Source organism: Myxocyprinus asiaticus, chromosome 28 (genome assembly GCF_019703515.2).
Source record: "Myxocyprinus asiaticus isolate MX2 ecotype Aquarium Trade chromosome 28, UBuf_Myxa_2, whole genome shotgun sequence".
Lineage (NCBI taxonomy): Eukaryota > Metazoa > Chordata > Actinopteri > Cypriniformes > Catostomidae > Myxocyprinus > Myxocyprinus asiaticus.
Window position 1 is genome coordinate 23,379,251 of NC_059371.1, and position 21,421 is coordinate 23,400,671.

General features: G+C 38.3%; 1 protein-coding gene across 2 annotated transcripts; it reads right to left on the reverse strand.

Moving 5' to 3' along the window:
• Window positions 1–414: 414 nt before the first annotated feature.
• tmem240a (transmembrane protein 240a) lies at window positions 415–19,516 on the reverse strand. 2 transcript variants are annotated; one of them, XM_051660461.1, is made up of 4 exons: window positions 18,803–19,516; window positions 18,406–18,512; window positions 15,579–15,787; window positions 415–1,579 (listed from the first exon to the last, which is right to left on the reverse strand). In XM_051660461.1, exons 1-4 carry the CDS (start codon window positions 18,857–18,859, stop codon window positions 1,425–1,427), a joined length of 528 nt encoding a protein of 175 aa, XP_051516421.1. In that variant the 5' UTR covers window positions 18,860–19,516; the 3' UTR covers window positions 415–1,424. The 2 variants fall into 2 exon arrangements, with proteins under 2 accessions (XP_051516421.1, XP_051516422.1); XM_051660462.1 differs by having other exon boundaries at window positions 18,406–18,596.
• Window positions 19,517–21,421: the final 1,905 nt, after the last annotated feature.

Genomic DNA, 21,421 nt, shown 5'->3' on the forward strand with positions numbered 1-21,421 from the left:
GGTAAGAAAGAAGGTAGGAATTAAAAACCTGTTCTCTGGTTACTGCATAGCTAAGGATGGAGTTAAAATGAAGCTGTTGATGCCCAAGGAATTTGACTGTATCTCTAACTTCATCACTTCCTCATCCTCATCCAAACCAAAGTACCATTGAGTAGATTCTCAGTCTTTGATTAGACTGTGAAACTAATGTTTTTTGCAATGCCTACTCCAATTTTTCACCCAATTGAGGATGTTTGATCAAAATTCTCACAACTTCTGTTGTGTTGCCAAGTTTTTGGTTATGTTTAATGAGCCTATAGTGTTATATTAATATTATTAGCAATGAAAACCTGCAAGAAAAGTGTGATTGTATTGTCAACTGCAAGTCCGCGACACCTTTAGCCATTGAAAAATGACTCATCCCAAATCTAGGGCTCACTGTTGTGCTTCAATGGCACTTTTAATAAAACAGACATTTTATCTTCACAACAGCAATGTCTGGACATAAAGAGGAAGAGAAAATTGGGTCAGGGCTCTCTGTGCTGGCAGGCTGGTTGTTCTTGTTTGAGTATGGAGTAGTTTAAAAGCAGAGCTGGGATGGCTGTTGGACACAGTGTAGGGAAGACAAGGCTAGCGGTTCGCTCACATTTGACGGATGACTTTCAAAACAGCAAAAAGAGCCCTGACCATTCATTTCAATCTTCCTGCACTCTCCTTAATTTACAGATAAAATTAATACATTCATTTATTTCACGTAGTAACAAAGGTAATCAATATTTTTTTAGAGTGATCTGTTTTTCATCCATCCAAAAAGTTCACATATCACATCTGAATTAAAAATTCATTCTTTACATTTGTCTTTTACTGTCTTTTTATGCACTTCATGACTCTTCTAACCTTCTACTTCTGTTTGGTCTTAAATCCCTTAAAACAATATGTTTAACTATTTACATGAGCAGTAATCTCTACCATCTCAAAACCAGACCTCCAAACTTCCACCCCACCCACACTTATCACATCTTCCCAAAAAGTCTTATCCTGATTATAAGCTAAAAAAAAAAAAAAAAAAGTAGGGTAAAGCAAGAAAAACAAATTCATTGAGTCACAATGTCTCACAAAAAAAAACAAAAACAAAAAAAAAACATGCATCCTCCCCCATTCTCCTGGATTCAGCAATGAAAAATAAAAAGCCTGTACAGAAACAAACCTTTTCAAAAACATTCACCCAACTTCCTATCTCAGACATAGTGAACGAAGACACAAATCAGGAAACTGACAACATTAATCTTCTATCTTCTTGATTTTTAGTTTTGGCAAATACTTGATATCGTTGAGTGCTTTTAGAAGGTCTAAAATATGGTTCAAACTGTAGTGGAACAATTAAAGTGGGTCTCTGAGGCAGCAGCTGGTAATGGAGTAGTTTTGGGTAAACTGCCATTAAATAGTCAGAGGTGGCGGGGGCTGGGATGACCATTATGATAGAGCTTCTGCTTGATATGCACCATGTTTCCACTGGAATCCTCCAGTTGTCGCAGCTGTGCACGTCTACGGAGGTCCCGAAGATTACAGAACTGGGGCAACCATGACCAGGAAGGGGTATCTGTGAGGGGAGAGGGGAAAATTGGTGAACTCTTGAGCTGTGTCCATGTGATTCGCATGAAAAAAACAAACAAATAGGAGAATGTGGTAACACTTTACAAGGTTAAGATTAGTTAATATATTAGGCATCACTGCTAACACTGAACAATGTTTTTACAACATTTATTCATCTTGGTTAAAGTTAATTTTTAAATATGCTACTGTTCATTCTTAGTTCATGTTCATATTGCATTAAAATGTTAATGTATATGCTACAAATTTAATTGGCTAAAAAAAAAAAAAAAAAAAAAAAGATTAATATTTGGGAGTTTTTTCAATTTCGGGCACTTTCAAGTCCCAGAGGTTGATTGTTATTAAAACGAACAGATTTCAACTTTTTTTCTTTTTTGTTATAGGTCTCAAAACTGAACTGGAAACTTACCAAGCCTTCATCATTTATTTTTGGTACTTTTCAAATGTCTTTAATGCACGGATTTAAACTGTTTTAGCCTTGTCCCAGACTTTCAGCATTAAACTATGAAAATCCATTATAAAAAAATGAAAATACAAATTATTACATGTTTAACAGTATGATAATCTAAACAAAGCGTGAAATAAGCATAAACTGTTTCAATATTTTTTGTGTAAAAATGATTTCTATCCATTTTTATCTCCTGTGGTGCATTTACATACACTGTTGGACATTGTTAGTAGACAACAAAAATTTGTGAGCGTGAAAAATATTTTAACGAAAGTGTACTTTCTAGAAGTCCACACTGCCAAAAGTGCCCGAAGTTAAAGAAGCAACCATATGTAGAAATCAGCGCCTCAACCACTACAGATATGAGGGGACAATCCTCCCCAATATTCAGAATATTGTTCAATAAATATGCATTAATATTATAAAATATCCAACCTTATTGTAAAGTGCTATCATGAATAGTGATTGCTATGGAGTTACATACATTCTTGATTTGGCTAATAAGATGGTTAAGAAGCACATCATACAATGAACCAGCATGTCTAATCAATGAGTTAATGGAAACATGTGGGTTCAGATGTGAAGACTGGGGTAAAGATATAGTGAAGCTATTGAGAAAGAGAGAGAGAGAGAGAGATTCTTAGGAAGCCCCACCCCTCTCTACTGGCCCTGTTGGAAGTGTGTCAGTGTGTGTGTGTGTGTGTGTGTGTGTGTGTGTGGCGCGATGGGGCGGGGGGGATATTTATAGCATTCTATGGGTATGCCATCCACTAGGACTATCGTGAAGGGTATAAAAAGGTAAACAGTGAATAATGATTTTTTTTTTCCAAGCCTCATATGAATCAAAAGGAAGGGAAGAAGAGTTCAATTATATGGACAGGATGCAATAACAGGAGTAAAGAGACAGAGCTCCTTTGTTTAAAGGAGAAAGGTAGTAAGCCATCACATTTATTATGCACAATCTTCCATTATTAAAAATGTACGATTTATGAATTGTAAAATATATTGCTCCTGATCTAAACAGAAAATACTGAATACTGAATGACTGAATAGAAAATTGATTAGGGGGTAAAGAATGACTTCTGAGACTGAGAATGAGAAATGAGACTGAACTCTGAAATCGGACAAAGGTAGCTAAAAAATTATGGTGCATCTCCAATGCACTGTGTATGTGTTGCATGTGAGTGTGACTGCACTCTTACACGTCTCGCCAACTTGCCTTCCCTTTCCAGCTGCTCTTTGTCTATTTATAGCACTTGCACAGTGCAAGGGTGCAGGAGTGTGTGTGTGTATGTATGTGTGCTGGTGGTGGTGGGGGCATGACAGCATCTCCCTCCCTTCTTCCTCTCCATCAGCCTCACCTTTACTCCCTATATTGGTGAGGCTAATTGAGGTTGACCTGCCATCAATGTCACAGTTTCACAGCTGTGGTGTGCTTCACTAGAGGGGCATTCCCAACATTTTTCAGTAGGTTAAACCATTTTCTCTTCTAGATCTGTGTTTAGACATTATTCACTCAATGCTATCCGAATCTATTTTTTTTATTAGTATTATTATTATCTCTGTCTCGTTGCTGTATTGTTTGTGCACTGGAAGCTTCTATCACCAAGACAAATTCCTTGTATGTGTAAGCATATTTGGCAATAAAGCTGATTCTGATTCTAAATGCCTGTATTACAAACGAAGCATAGCTAGTGTGCACAGCTAGTGCACATTATTTTTTCCAGTGGGGGCTAAGTTAAGTATTATATTATAATATTTACTAAGCAGTTGTTAATGAGGTTCCTATGCACTAGTGGCCACTTCATAAGCTCTTTTGCTCTTTTCGCATAAACTCTTTTGTTCCAAGCTTTTTTGTCTTTATCTCTTTAAAGGGTTAGTTCAACCAAAAATTTAAATTCTGTCATCTTTTATCATTTGTCATCATCCCTAATGCTGTTCCACAGAAGAAAGAAAGTCATATGGGTTTGAAACATCATAAAGGTGTGTAAATGATGACAGAATATTCAATTTTGGGTGAACTATTCCATTAATCCCAAAGATCATCAAAAGTCCATCCAAGGAACATTGTGTACATACTCAAACTAAAAGCATTCCCTTTTAAAGTAGCATTTAAATCTTCTGCCACAACATCTGTATTTCTTAGACCCAACGATCACAGCAACTCTTATAAACAACTGCTGTTTTGCCTGTGATTCAGTTAAATTCAGAGACACCTGCTGTTATTTTCTGCAGCCACAGTCTTCATCTTAATACATTAATTACTGCAGGTGGTAATAACAGGGCAGAAGGGGAGCACTGACAGCTCATGAAAATGAAAAAATGTAGCTGTGTAAATGTTTAGGAACAGAACATTTAATTTTTGGAGATTTTGGAAAAAAATATATTAAATAAAATAGTACAGTGTGACACATTTTAAAGATGGACTCTAGAAATGTATGAGAATTGAATCATATACAAACCCTGATATAGGCTCAATCTTACACATCCACTGTGAATTTAGTGAGGTTAGCTGATCTGATAAAATCTATGAACCACTAAATAATTTTTTTCCTCATTACTATAATTTCAATAATTTTATCCTTTCAGACTAGTGTACCATACATTAAGAGCACAAGCTGTGTTCATATTATAGGGCAGAGTCACTAACATTAAAGGGATTGTTCATCCCAAAATGATCATTCTCTTATCACTCACACTCATGCTGTCTCAAACTCGTATGGCTTTCTTTTTTCTGCAGAACACAAACGAAGATATTTTGAACGATGTTTGGTGTGTTTTTGTCCATACAATGTATGGTATCCAAAACTTTCTTTCTCCAAAAAGAACATAAAGGCAGCAGAAAGGTAATCCATATGAACCAATTGGTTTAATCCATCTTCTGAAGCGATATGATTGCTTTGGGTGGGAAAACATTGACTTATACTGTATGGACTAAAAGACCTCATACATTCTTCAAAATATCTTTGTTTGTGTTCTGTACAAGAAAGAAAATCATATGAGTATTGAGTAAATGTTGAGAGAATTATAATTTTTTAGTAAAACTATTGTTTAAAGGCATTTGGTCATAACAGTTTAGTGTTGGATGTTAATTCTATAGTTTTAAAGATACAGTGTCTTGAGTCGCGTGGTGCCATGTGAGGGTCGGACATGTGAATGGCGAGCTCTGCTCACTTTGCTAGTTTTTTTGTAATTAAATGCGTTTTATTTTTTATTAAATCATACAATAACAATGAAATGTAAACATATATATATAAAATCAACATTTAAACCCCACAACCCCCCCCCCCCCCCCCCAAAAAACAACCCTGTGGTCAAACATAAGTAAATATATAGAAATAAAAATCAAACAGACACACATATATAAAAAAATATGCATATATATACATATACAAACATAAATACATACACATATATATATATACACATACATACATACATGCATACATACATACACACACATAATAATCATACTAACTATATTACACTACTCTTTCCACACCCCACTGGAGAGCCCACCAAAAACTCCAAATACCTGCCCCATTTCCGTATAAACGTATCCAAGCCACCCCGTCTTCCCGATGACACCTCCTCATAAGCTGCCACCCTCCCCACCTCCGTGCACCACTCCGGATATGGGGGCGCACCAGCTGACCTCCAACCCCTCAAAATAACCTGCCTGGCAATCATCACATAGGTCAGAACCCAGTTCTCTATATGTCCATCCCCCACATCGATGACCGCCCCATCGCCCAGAACACAAGTCTGGGACAAAACGAAACCTGAGTGCCCACCACGTCGCACACAAAATTCTGAACCTTCGACCAGAATTTCTGGATCTCGACACACCACCAAAAAACATGGGCCATGTCTCCATCCTCTGGTTGGCATCTCCAGCAGGTGGGTGTGTCTTTAAGACCAAGCCTATACGGTCTAGAGGGGGTCCAATAAAATCTATACAAAATTTTGAATTGCATAAGATGCACCCTTGCATCTCTAGATGCAGACTTAACGTTTTTAAGAATCTTAGCCCACACTCTTTCCTCCAATACCAAGTTGAAATCTTTCTCCAATAATCTCTTGAGAGAAGTTAAGGCTCCGTCTCCCATACTCTGAATTAACAGGGAGTAGTACACTGATGCCTCATGACCTTTTCCAAAAGCCGCAATCACCTCTCCCAAAGCATCTGCCTCCTTAGGGGAGTGTGTGCTACTCCCAAAAATAGTACAAAGCAGGTGGCGCAGTTGTAAATACCTATAAAACTGAGGTCTGGGGATCCCAAAATGTTGGACCAAGTTTTCAAACGATCTCTCCACTCCACTAGGTCACCGAGTGTAGCAACCCCCCTCAAAATCCACTCTGGCCAGCAGAAAGGGGACTTGCCAATACACAATCTTGGGTTCTGCCATATGCTCGAGGCAACATTTAAATAAGTGTCCAATTGAAACAATCTAGACACTTTAGTCCATACCGAGTGTAAATGCGAAATAACGGGGTGTAACTTAACTTTTCCGATTAGTTTGATAGAGATGCTTTGTAATTGCAAAATAGGGGCAAGAACTGCCTGTTCAGTAACAAACCAGGGAGGGGCTCTCTCAGGTGGAAGTGACCAATGAGCCAAATGTCTGAGACTGAACGCATAGTAATAAAAAAAAAACTTTGGAAAGGCCAAGCCCACCTTTGTCTATCAGCCTATGTAACTTATTAAAATGCAATCTGGGACATTTACCATTCCAAATGAAGGACTTCGCTATGCTATCAAATTGCTTGAAATAAGAGAGGGGGACATCTACAGGGACAGACTGTAGCAGGTAGTTAAATTTTGGAATACAATTTTAATAACATTAACCTTCCCAAACATCGATAAATGTAATGAAGCCCACCTGCCCACATCGCTCAAAAACCTTTTTATTAAAGGGTCAAAATTAACACTAACTACATCAGACAAATTTGCTGGGAATAAAATCCCCAAATACTTAATGCCCTGTTTGGGCCACTGGAAGGCGCCTGGCTGGAAAGCCGTTACTGGACAGTACACTGTCAGAGCCAAAGCTTCGGATTTAGACCAACTGACTTTGTATCCTGAGAACTTGGAAAAGGAATTAGTAGGTTCAGAGACAAATAATAAAATATAATCTGCGTAAAGCAGAAGCTTATGTGTCACACCTCCCACAACCACCCCTGGAAATCATCCTCCTTTCTTATCGTGGCTGCTAATGGTTAAAGGGCAAGACAGAACAATAATGGGGAAAGAGGGCAGCCCTGCCAAGTGCCCCTATTCAGAGTAAAATAATCTGAAATTAATCCATTTGTTTGTACTGCTGCTACAGGGTGTCTATAAAGTAACTTAATCCAACCAATAAATGTACTCCCGAACCCATACATTTCCAAAATCTTAAAAAGATAATCCCATTCTACCATATCAAACGCCTTTTCGGCGTCAAGTGAGATGGCAGCGACCGGAGACTGATCATTCGCTACTGACCACATGATATTGATGAGACGCCTGATGTTATCAGAAGAGTTACGGCCCCGAATAAATCCCACCTGATTTATATGTATAAGAGATGTCATAACCTTACTTAATCGTTTAGCAAAAATTTTTGACAATATTTTTACATCTAGTTGGATCAGGGAGATTGGACGGTAACTTTTACACTTGCTTGGATCTTTGTCCTTTTTAAGAATCAGACTGATCCGGGCTTGTGTCATGGTTGGAGGAAGCTTTCCATTCTTAAATGATTCAGTATAAACCTCTAACAAAAGTGGAGCCAGTTCTGTAGCATAAGATCTAAAACATTCTGCAGCAAAACGATCTGTCCCCGGAGCCTAGGGACTTAATTACCTTGTCAAGCTCCTCCAAGGTTATCTCAGAATCAAGAGAGTTTTTTTTTTTTGCTCAATCATCAGTTTAGGAAGATCTAATAGTTCCACAAAGTTTCTAATATCTTCATCAGTAGATGAAGACGTGGAACTATAAAGATCAATATAGAATTCTTTAAAGGCATTATTAATATCAATGGCTGAGGTACAAATTTCAGCACCAGCAGATTTCACTGAGGGAATGATAGAAAGAGACTCTCTCTGCTTTATATATCTAGCCAAAAGCTTCCCTGCTTTGTCACACGACTCAAAGTATGATTGTCTTGCCCTGAATAACCAAAACTCCACTTTCCGCGACAAAATAGTATTACATCTATATTTCAATCGGGTCAATTCTCTGAGGCCATCAGCTGACATGCAGCGCTTCAGCTCTGCCTCTGCACTTTTAATATTTCCTTCCAACTCCACGAGTTCTCGTGCTTTGGATTTTTTGATGAATGAGGCATACTGTATGATCCGGCCCCTAAGAACCGCCTTAAGTGCCTCCCAAGCCACGCCCACAGAGGATACTGAGGACCAGTTGGTCTCCATATAAACATTAATTTCAGTCTTTAACATTTGTTGGAAATCAGGATTTTGCAAAAGGGATACATTAATGCGCCAACTATATGATTTATTTTTCTCTATATGTGGCATCACCTCTAAACTCACCAGGGCGTGATCTGAGACTAAAATGTTTCCAATTGAGCAATCCACAACAGATGAAATGAGGGATTTGGATAAAAGAAAAAATCTATTCTAGAATAAATCTTATGGACTGATGAAAAAAATGTATAGTCCCTACCAGATGGGTTCAAAAGTCTCCAAATATCCGTAAGACCAAGATTTTTACACATCCTGTGAAGCGTCAATGTTGCTCTAGGGGGTTTACACACTTTTGCTTCACTGTGATAAAGGACTGAGTCCATCAAAAGATTAAAGTCTTCTCCCAATATTATATCATAAGGGGTGCCAGCGGTATACAGCATCCCTTCAAGATCTATAAAAAAGCCCTGATCATCAGCGTTAGGTGAGTAAATAAAAAAATCTAACTTTACCCTTGAATTTCAGCAAAAACAATAATGACCCTCCCTAATTTATCTTTAATCTGTTTGAGACTTTTGAATTGTACATGTTTACTAATCAGTATAATGACTCCCTTGCTCTTACTTGAGCCAGCACTAAAAAAAAAACATGTCCACTCCATATCTTCCCAAATTTTTCAGCTTCCTGCAGGGAGAGATGTGTTTCTTGAAGAAACACTATATCATATTTCTTACGTTTAAGAAAAGTAATAACCTTCCTTCTTTTTATGGGGTGCCCCAACCCATTTACATTCCATGTGGAGAGAGAGAGAGTACACTCATATTAACATATGACATTTTGATACAGTAGAAAAAATAAATTGTGTGTCAAAAACAAAATTATACAGACCACATTCCCCATTAGTGAAACAATCAAACTCTGAACTTCCCCCTGAACAAAACAAACAGAAAAAAGAAAAACATGCGCATTAACCCCGCACATGAAAGCGGCAACCAGCGACAATCCCTCTAAACTCAAAAGGTCCATGAACGCCCACAAGCCCCCATGACAGCTTTGCCATCGGATTGCTCAATTTTGCCTAACAAATTTGTGAGTCAAAATTACATAACAGAAAATACTTTGTAAAATAAACCCCAGCCAATAGGTGATCTTCCACAAAACAAATTCCAGCTGATATGAAACCGTTCAGATATGTTCAGTGAGCCGGCTGTTATGAGTTCAATGGATGACGTAATCATTCCGATGTCCCGTAAAAATACTCAACAAAACACTCCAGCCAGTAGGAGGAATAAGCACGAAGAACGAACAGATTAATCCACAGCTGTTCCAAAGGAGTGTTATTCAATTGAACAAGCTCCAGCCGCTAGGCGGAACCAATACAAAAAGAAACAACACCGGCATCCCGGTTCCCTGGATGGTCAAGTCAATTCACTCGGAGGCCGCATAAAAGTATATACCATGACTTACACAATCCGTCAACTTTATAAAAGACATCATTTGTGTGAGCATGTAGATATTTCGCGGTCATCCGTAGTGTCCACTCTCAAACTGGCCGGGAACTTCAATGCAAAAGTAATCTTTCGTCAATGCAAAGTTTCTTTAAGGAAAAGTGTTATTCACAAAACAAGCTCCAGCCGCTCGGCGGAGCAAACGCAAAAAGAAAAAAGAAACCAAAATGATGCCCAGCTTCCTCAAATGCCAGAGTAAGTACAGCGAGTCGACCCACTCACATGAGAAACACCCAATGGTTTACTCACCCATTGATTCAATAAAAGACATTGCCTGATTGGGACATGTAAATACTTTGCAACCGACCTTCGTTTCTATTCTCAGTTTGGCCGGAAACATCAGAGCAAAAGTGATCATTTGCTGATGTAAGAGTTTCTTAAATTCCTTGAACCGATCACGTTTCTCTCTTGTCGAACTTGCAAAGTCCGGGAACAAGAAAATATTATGGTTCTTCCAAGAAAGCTTCCCTTTGCTCCTCGCCTGGCGCAACACAAGATCTTTATCGGATGATCTCATAAATCTTGCCAGAATCGATCGGGGCCTATCTCCCTCAGCAAATCTGTGAGCTGGGACTCTGTGAGCTCGCCTGATTTCCAGTTTATGGCCTGTTATGTCGAGCAAACTCGGGAAAAGCTCGTCTAGGAATTTCATCATATCTCTGCCCTCCTCATGCTCAGGAATTCCAACAATTCGAACGTTATTCCTGCGGCTTCTATTCTCAAGATCGTCAAGCTTTTCAAGGAGATGTTCTTAATCAACTTTGGTCACGGTTAGAGGTTAATTCCCTCTCTGAAGATTCCAGAAAATCGATTAATCTCTCAACATCAGTCACTCTTGTAACCATCTCAGAGAATTTTATTTCCATCGCTGTAATCGATCGACGTATTACAGCGAGATCCTCCAAGTCAGCAAGAACCTTCGTCAACATCACCAACATGTTGGACAACTGGCGCTGGATCTCCTCTCCCGCCGCGCCATCCAAATCAAGTCCCCAGTCTGTAGGCCTGTCGGGGCTTTCATCCTGAACACGTAAGTGACTTTTAATGTCTCCAGAGCCCGAGGATTTTGACTTCTTTGCCATGTTTTACCTCAAAGAGCAAATGTGTATCTGGGTATGTCAAATTTCACCAGATTATAACATGAAAATAATTAAAAATTTAGCAAAGTGCACAGAGCTCGTCGCTCACACGTCTGCTTCTTGTATGATGTCACGTGACCTCCCACTTTGGTAGTTTTTAATAATTTTTGTATCATAAACCGGTGAGATTCGATACACCCTGATCCATAATTGTTCTATGAAGACAATATGTCAAAGAATTAAAAATCCTCGGGCTCTGGAGACATTAAAAGACACTTACATGCTCAAGCTGACACCCCTGACAAGGCCGCAGACCAGAGACTCAATTTGGATGGTGCGGTGGGGAGAGATTCAGCATCAACTGTCGAGCATGTCGGCAATGCTGGTGAAGGTCATTGCAGACTTGGAGGATCTTGCTGTAATACGTCGATCGATCACTGCCATGGAGACTAAATTCTCTGAGTTGGTTACAAGAATGGGGGACGTCGAGAAACGGACTGATTAATTAGGGAGGGAATTAGCTCCACTAGCAACCTTGATAGACTTGCAACACGTTTGGGAAAAAATGAAAGACCCCGAGAATTGTAATGCGCAAAACAACGTCCGAATTGTTGGAATTCCTGAGATTGAAGAAGGCCGAGATATGGTGATATTCCGAGACGAGCTCTTCCCGAGTCTGCTCGACATAACAGGCCATAAGCTGGAAATCGAGCAAGCTCACAGTGTTCTGGCTCGGCGATCCGCTGAGGGAGACAGGCCCCAAACAATTCCCCATAAAAAGAAGAAAGGTTATTTCTTTTCTTAAACGTATGAAATATGATATAGTGTTTCTTCAAGAAATGCATCTTTCCCCACAGGATGCTGAAAAATTTGGGAAGATATGGAGTGGACATGTGTTTTTTAGTGCTGGCTCAAGTAAGAGCAGGGGAGTCATTACATTGATAAATAAACATCTCAAACAGAGTCATTATTGTTTTAACAGAAATCCAGGGGCAAAGGTTGATTTTGGCTAATATTTACGCTGATCACCTAACGCTGATGATCAGGGCTTTTTTATAGATCTTGAAAGGATGTTGCAAGCCGCTGGCACCCCTCATGATATAATATTGGGAGGAGACTTTAATCTTTAAGACTCAGTCCTTGATCATAGTGAAGCAAAAGTATGTAAGCCCCCTAGAGCAACATTGACGCTTCATAGGATGTGTAAAAAATCTTGGTTTTACAGATATTTGGAGACTTTTGAACCCATCTGGTAGGGACTATAATTTTTTTTCATTAGTCCATAAGATTTATTCTAGAATAGATTTTTTTTTTTTTTTTGCCAACCATGACACAAGCCTGGATCAGTCTAATTCTTAAAAAGGACAAAGATCCAAGCGAGTGTAAGAGTTACCGTCCAATTTCCCTGATCCAGCTAAATGAAAAAAATATTGTAAAAGGCCTGGGTAGCTCAGTGGTAAAATACGCTGGCTACCACCCCTGGAGTTTGGAGTTCGAATCCCAGGGTGTGCTGAGTGACTCCAGCCAGGTCTCCTAAGCAACCAAATTGGCCCGGTTGCTAGGGAGGGTAGAGTCACATGGGGTAACCTCCTCATGGTCGCTATAATGTGGTTTGTTCTCGGTGGGGCGCATGGTGAATTGAGCGCGGATGCCGCGGTGGATGGCGTGAAGCCTCCACACACGCTATGTCTCCGTGGCAACATGCTCAACTAGCCACATGATAAGATGCGCGGGTTGAATGTCTCAGACGTAGAGGCAACTGGGATTTGTCCTCCGCCACCTGGACTGAGGCAAAATCACTATGCGACCACCAGGACTTAGAGCGTATTGGGAATTGGGCATTCCAAATTGGGAGAAAAAGGGGAAAAATCCCCCCCCCCAAAAAAAAAATATTGTAAAAAATTCTGGCTAACCGATTAAGTAAAGTTATGACATCCCTTAAACATATAGATCAGGTGGGGTTTATTCGGGGCTGCAGCTCTTCTGATAACATTAGGCATTTCATCAATATTATGTGGTCAGTGGTGAATGATCAGACTCCGGTCACGGCCATCTCACTTGATGTCGAAAAGGTGTTTGATATGGTAGAATGGGATTATCTCTTTAAGATTTTGGAAATATACGGGTTCGGGAATACTTTTATTGGATGGATTAAGTTACTTTATAGAAACCCGGTAGCGGCGGTACAAACAAATGGATTAATTTCAGATTATTTTACTCTTGATAGGGGCACCCGGCAAGGTTGCCCTCTTTCCCCATTATTGTTCTGTCTTGCCCTGGAACCATTAGCAGCCACGACAGGAAGGGAAGATGATTTTCCAGGGGTGGTGGCGGGAGGTATAGTGCATAAGCTTTTGCTTTACGCAGATGATATTTATTATTCATCTCTGACTACATTAGATCTATGCCTTGCCTCCATAGAATTATTAATTCCTTTTCTAAATTCTTGGGATACAGAGTCAATTGGTCTAAATCCGAAGCTTTGGCTCTGACAGCGTACTGCCCAGTAATGGCTTTACAGCCATGCGCCTTTCAATGGCCCAAACAGGGCATTAAGTATTTGGGCATTTTATTCCCAGCAAATTTGTCTGATTTAGTTAGAGTTCATTTTGACCCCTTAATAAAAATTTTTCAAGCGGTGTGGACAGGTCAGCTTCATTACATTTATCTATGATTGGGAAGGTTAATGTTATTTAAATGAATTGTATTCCAAAATTCAACTACCTGCTATAATCTCTCCCTGTAAATGTCCCCCTCTCTTGTTTTAAGCAATTTGATAGCATAGTGAAGTCCATCAATTGGAATGGTAAGCGTCCTAAATTGCATTTTAATAAGTTACATAGGCTGATTGACAAAGGTGGGCTGGGCCTACCCAGTTCTTGCCCCTATTTTGCCATTGCCAATCCTTTCTATCAAACTAACCGGAGAAGTTAAGTCACACCCCGTTATCTCACATTTGCACTCGGTATGGACAAAAGTGTCTAGAGTGTTTAATTTGGACATTTATTTAAATGTTGCCTCATGCATATGGCTGAACCCTAAATTATGTATTAATAAGTCCCCTTTCTGCTGGTCAGAGTGGATTGTGAGGGGGGTTACTACACTCGGTGACCTGTATGAGAGTGGAGTGTTGAGATCTATTGAGTATTTGGTTCAACATTTTGGGATTCCCAGATCTCAGTTTTATAGGTATTTACAGCTCTGCCACCTGCTCTGTATTGTTTTTGGGAGTAGCACACACACCCCTAAAGTGGCAGATACTCTAGGAGAGGTGATAACTGCTTTTGGAAAAGGTCATGAAGCATCAGTGTATTACTCCCTACTAATTCAGTGTCTGGGGGACAGAGCTTCAACTTCTCTCAAAAGATTATGGGAGAAAGATTTAAATTTGGTATTGGAGGAGGGAGTGTGGGCTAGGATTCTAAAAAATGTCAAGTCTGCATCTAGAGATGCAAGGGTTCGCCTTATGCAATTCAAGATTTTACATAGATTTTATTGGACCCCCTCTAGATTGTATAGGCTTGGTCTTAAAGACACACCCACCTGCTGGCGATGCCAGTCAGAAGTTGGAGACACAACCCATGTCTTTTGGGGGTGTGTTAAGATCTAAGAATTTTAGTTGAAGGTTCAGAGTTTTTTGTGTGACATTTTGGGCACTCAAATTTTACTTTGCCCCAGACTTTGTATTTTGGGTGATGGGGCGGTCATAAATTTGGGGGATAAACATATAAAAAATTGGGTTCTAACCAGTATCATGATTGGCAGACAAATTATTTTAAGGGGTTGGAAGTCAGACAGAGCGGCATCATTTCCAGTGTGGTGTGCGGAGATGGGGAGGGTGGCAACTTACGAGGAGGTGGCAAACAGAAGGCTGGTGTTTGGGGATTTGTTTGTCAGGAAATGGGATAATTATTTAGCATTTTTGGGGGACTCTCAGGGAGGGAATGGGGAGAGAGAAGTCTAGTTTAATCATGTATGTTTATTATATATGTATTTATTTTTTGTTTGTGTGTATTATTATATGTGACCACGTGGGTGTTCATTGATTGGTGGGGTTGGTGATTGGGGGGGGATATTAGTTGGGGTTAAATGTTAAATGTTGATTCGATGTGTATGTGATGTGTTTTTCTCTGTTGTGTATCTTTGAATCAATTACACATTTTAATTACAAAAAAAAAAAAAAAGATACAGTGTCTTTTTAGTATCTGAATACATAGTAGTCTTGCACATAAAACATGGCATTTATTGAGCAAGAAAAAACACTCAATGTCTTTCGACCTCAAATGCATCATGCCAAATGAAATATAATGGCAACAAATACAAAAAGCATTCATGTAGTCATTTCTCTTCATAATATTGAATGAAATGTCACTTTGGGTAAGAAACTGTTTAAAAATGCATGAACACTCTGTAACTCAATCATTTTTCAGTTTCATTTGTCAGATCTTGGCCTTCAGGATTCCTACAAGCATATCCTTAGGCCCTTACATTTATCTATGTCTATGTTCTCTCTGTATTCTTGGTTACAATGTTCTTGCCACTCACCATAATAGCGACTGGCTCTCCAGGCCCTCACAGCACAGTGCAAAGCTCCATCCAGCCACAACAACAGCCAGCTGATACAGAACCCCAGCAACAGCCCCAGCATGAGGTCCATCTCCTGTTTGGTCACACTATCACTTACAAAGTAATTCTCAGACGAGTCCACGAGTGAATGGTCTCCATCATATGGAATTACGTAGTGAACATGATGCCTAAGACAAGGAGGGGAAAATGCTTTTTAGAAAACAGTTCTACATTTAGTAACAAATGAGAAAAAACTAAAGTTTTAATATGAAAGAATGGAAATACAAAAGAAAAAGAAAGAAAAAACAATAGATGGGGAGAGAGACAATTAGAACATATTATGTAAATGACACAAACCATAAAGAAGAGAAGACAGGGAAGAAGCACTTTAATAACTCTCTCAGCAGGGTGGAAAAATCAACGTTTCTGTACTGGTACTAAACTGCATGTGTGTGTATTTGGATCCGGCTGAGCTCAACCAAGCTGGGTTGTTTTCTTGGAACATAAATGCATTGCTTGCTTGGCACACAGCTGTTACAAATTCTGTTATTTTTTAAATTTTCAAATAATATAATGAGTCACATTGCTCTGTGATTTTTATGGAGATCTATTGTAATGTGACTTTACAGTTTCATATTCCATTAGACATAATTCTACAGAATCATCTTCAGTGTTTTAGATAAGTGTTAACTTTTAATCTGGTTTGTAATGTAAAAATTACTGTATATGATTTTTTTTTTATTAAATTATTAGCTAGTTAAGCTGAATTGTATAGTTTTGTAATCTGTTGATCACCCTTTTTTGCGCTGCTGTCTAAAGAAACTTGATGAATGATAATTTTTCAGGATTTATGACAACCTATAGCCCTAACTGGGTTAATAAATCAAAATGTTGTGTTCTGTGTAACACATGAAAGAGTTGAAAACCTAATTTAAAACTATTAATCTCTTCCAATTCAGAAGAAGTACAGAATAACCATCTGGGCTTATTTAAACTGTACAAGATATTACACCACAGTCTATAGATAACTGGAGGGTGTTAACCTGTATTTAGGCCTAACTAGCATCATTCCTTATACACAATAGTACCGCAGTGATAAGGAAGTAATAAGGGCATTGTGTCACACTTGATAGAAGAAAATAAAAGTACAGCTCAAGTTTGTTGGGCATTAAATATTTTTAGGCAGACAGACATTAACAGAAATAAAAACATCTTACAGATACCTGCATGTGCAGGATTAACACTTACTATATGATGTGTGTGAAATATGTGCTCAAGTATCAGGTGAATTATATTATGTGTATGTATAGCAATGATAACCCCCCCCCCCCCCCCCAAAAAAAAAAAAAAAAAAAATATATATATATATATATATATATATATATATATATATATATATATATATATATATATATATGACAATATGTTTTTATATGATTTATAAATTGCCTTTAAGTTTCATGGACAGTGGCAAACAAATAAAGTAACATGAGACTTTTAATACTGTTTTCAAGCAGGTTTTTGCTGACCACAGTTCAGTGACCCATTTAGAATGCTCTCGGTCCTGATATGTGACACAGAATACACTCTATGTTTGGAAAGAGAAGTGACACAGACCTATATACCTAAATGAACGTCTGTTAAGAAATTATACCCAACTGATTTCCATCAACATTTAGCATTGTTAAACATGCACTCCTTATAACTGAGAACAATTTGAATTTTACCTAATTTAGTACCCTAATCTAGAAGTTATGTTCTTACATTAACAACTTGTAATCAATAGATTTAGCAGTCTTTTTGCTTGAACAGAGACAACACTGTTGTGTAAATAAAAACCAACAAAAAGACAAATTCAAGCATTGGCACTAGCCTAAAAAAAAAATTAAAAAAAAAACCTAAGCAGAATTTGAGGTGCTTTAGTATCATAACATAGGCTATCTATGTGTAAAGAAGACTCTGTCTATATAATGGCCACTTAAACTTAAGCATTGGCAGTACTTTAAAATGAGGTTCCATTTGTTAACATTATTTATCGTATTAGGTATAATGAACTAACAAAGAACAATATATTTTTCAGCATTTATTAATCTTGGGTAATGTTCATAAAAATGCAATTGTTAATTGTTGTTGGTTCATAATGCATTAATGTTAACATTTACAACTTTTAAAATGTAAAAATGTATTAGCATATGTTGATATTAACATAAACCAAGATTTATAAATGCTGTAAAAGTCATGTTAGTTCGCGTTAACTAATGTAGTTAACTAATGTTAACGAATGGAACATTGAAGTGTTACCTTAAAAATTTTCCATGGACTAAGCCCATGATTTTTGGTGCTGAAACAAGATCACAAAACTGCATTTAACTCAACGCAGTCCTTGTATTAAAATCACACAGCCGGTTTCTTTAACAATTCAATTAAAATCATAAACGTTGTGTAATTGTATGGGCAACACACGCACCCAAAAGAACAACATCTCTCTGGCTGTGCTTGAAGAAAAAGCACACCTTGATACGCAGAAAGAAAAAAACTCACAAGCAGGAAAATCAAGGAGAATTCTCTTACTTCTGTCGAATTACGCCCAAAATTATGGCCCAAACCCACGTATATGTAAAGGCTAAATAATGTGACAATATACGAATGGATAAATCAGATGAAATGGAAAAGACGGTCTTTCGGTGGTTAGAGAATGGTTCAGGCCTAAGAGCTGTTAGTAATAGATGGGAATCCTACCAATAAGCGGGATTGTCTCTCGTGATACAAAATCTATGAATTATTAACAATTGTTTTGTTTTTTTACCTTCCACAGTTGCAATGACAAACGCGGTCTTCCCCTCGTAAATGCGGTAAGATGTAGTTGTGAAAGCGGTCCAGGAGTGCGTTCATGTCCATTAAACACGCTATCGCCTGCAAAGAACCATTCGAGTCAACCGGGACATGACAAGCAGTATTGGCAATCAGCAACCGCTACATGACCTGGTACTGTGACCACTGCAGGGGAAAATACACATTGATACTTTTCCATATCAGCCAATAAACAAGTGTGCTTGTGCTGTCTTAGTTAGGGTTTAAAATGGACCACGTAGGCTACTCCAATTCTGTACTTTCTCCTTTCCCCCGATTTCACTTTCAAAAATGACAAAATTAGATATTTGAAACCTAAATGATGATGTGCATAGGCAGCCTAATTAGCTTACCATTACAACTGAAGCACCGAGGATCATAAAAATCATGGTGGTTGTGATCATATGCATCAAAACTTCCGAACTCGCCTTTTCCTCTTCACCCAGTCTTTTCAACAAAGCCGGTTAAACTAAAAACATGCCGTCTCGGGAGAAGACGCTCATGGATGCGCCCTCACCACTACACCTGCCTCTCAGTCCTAAACTCGCCAGATTGGGAAATGTTCTGAAGGTGCATACGGGTTGGGATGGCCAGATCTCACTATCCCTATTAGCCTACACGCACGGTCTTCTCCCACATCCAGCGATACGTTCCGCCAATGCTGCAGTTGAATCCGCCTCAGCCGTGCGGTTCGGTATTGTCGTGGGAGGGTGCTGAGGAGAGTGTCCTATACTGATTACTGATGCTCTCTCTCCTCCTTTGCGCTCCAACACCGTTGAAAACGTCTTGGGAAAACAAGCAAGGCCAGGGACAGTTGGTTCTGTTGGTTCTGAACGTCTTCCCGGCTGAGCAGAAATGTTCCAGTCTCATGCATGTGATATTTAATAGTCCCCAGATTCTTGTCGCCGTCAAGGCTTCTTATTTTGTCGCGCGGCGTGTTTAAGCAGCCAGCTTTACATCTCCTGTGATGCCCGCACTGTTTTTTGTTAATAAAGTAGGCTTCTTTAAGATCCTTCTTTCTTTATATCCATTTTGGTTAATGCAGCATCTGCCATCACAGGCTCATACCTTCGTCCACGGAAGCTAGAAGCGCGCGTGAGCGTATATGAGTAGAATGGTGGTGGTGGTGGTGGTGGTGGTGGGGGGGGGGGGGGGTTGGGAGTGGTAGAAGAGTCTTACTAATTCACTTTTCCCTGATCCTTTTTAATTAATGAAATGCTTCTACATTATATATGACAGACATCCTTCAAGGACCGTAGGCTATATAGTTTTTCCCAATCTCTCGCGCCCCCTCACGCGCTCTGCAGTTCCTATTGCGCCATTTCGTTGAGCCCATACGATTGTTCAGCCACTGTATCCCACCTCGTGTTTTCTGATGCTCTGCACGTTAACTAACACATGTAAAAGGACCTTGACCTAAGATTCAAAGCACCAACTTGGCAGGAATTCAAGCTTTTAAGCCATATTGTTCTCTCTGTCTGTTGCCCGCGTGACAGTGATTCAAGAACTCACTTGGATGCACTTCAGCTTGATGCACGCGAGCAGTGGTACAGACTGACGATGATCAATATTGTCTTGAACAAAACGTAACCAAATTTATTCTGTTCTACTGCAGAAGCTTTAAAGTGAACGCGATTTTAAAAAGTAGACATATCAATGACTTTTATGTTTTCAATAAGCTTTTAATGCAAAACTTGCTTTTTTTTTTTTTTTTTTTTTTTTTTTTTTTTTTGTTACAATTGCACACTGATGCATTTAAGGTAACCTACTGACGACCCATCTATCTGTGAAGGTCACCGAAAACATACCATGATGCCCTCCACATTCAACAGCAACGCATTTCAGCACCCTGGAGAGCAGCCACAGTAAAGATTTACTGCTGACCACCATCAAACTCCACCATCTCTCTCTCTCTCTCTCTCTCTCTCTCTCTCTCTCTCTCTCTCTCTCTCTCTCTCTCTTTCTCTTTCAATGAAACGACAGAGGCTGAAATTGAGAAGGAAATTAGTATTAGATTGCTTTGAATATTTTTGCAACTGCGTTTTCTTTACATGCACCAAACAAATAAAATAAAGAATTAAGCTTTAAGATCTCATAATCCAAAAGGTCATTTATGACGTTTGATTGATTTATGACTGATTATGAGATGGTTTCAGCCTCTAATTAAAGACATGGAAAGGCTACAACATAAGCAATACGAAAGAAATAGACAGTAGCTATAAGACTTTACACACCAATGAACTTTCATCACTATTTCATAAAAAATAAATAAAAATGACATTTAAAAGTCCCTTCATTTGGTAGAGTAGCTATTTTTTTTTTTAAAGCAAGAACACTTATTTTCCAAATAAAGTTGCACTTTGTTTTTGAGATTTGTAGAGAGTCTGTCGTTTTGGCTATTGTAAGACAGACCTCTGATGACATCAGTTTTAAACTGAAAACATGGTCAAAAACATCTACTGCCTTTGGAATTTATTTATTTTATTTTATTGTGTGTGAATTTATTTTTTTCATGTTGCTGGCCAAAGTTTTGCTATTTATATTGAAACGAAAAACACATCCGTTTAATAAATAATAATAATAAAAAAATACTCATTTTAAGATTTACGTATTTCAGTTTCAAAACAAAAATCCATCTAACTGAATTAAGTAATTGTTAATGAAATACAAATAAAAAAAACTAAATATTTCAAGTTTTATAAATTACATTTTGTTAATCATTACACAGTTCAATTTGATAGAATTTTGTTATGAAATTGAAATGTATAAATCTTAAAAAATAGCCTAATATATATATATATATATATATATATATATATATATATATATATATATATATATATATATATATATATATTATATTATATTATATTATATATAATGTTCTTCTGTATAATAAGCTATAAGGCACTCTTGTCACCATTATAACATTAAACCTGCACTTAAGTTGTTTGTCAGTCCTCCAACTTACC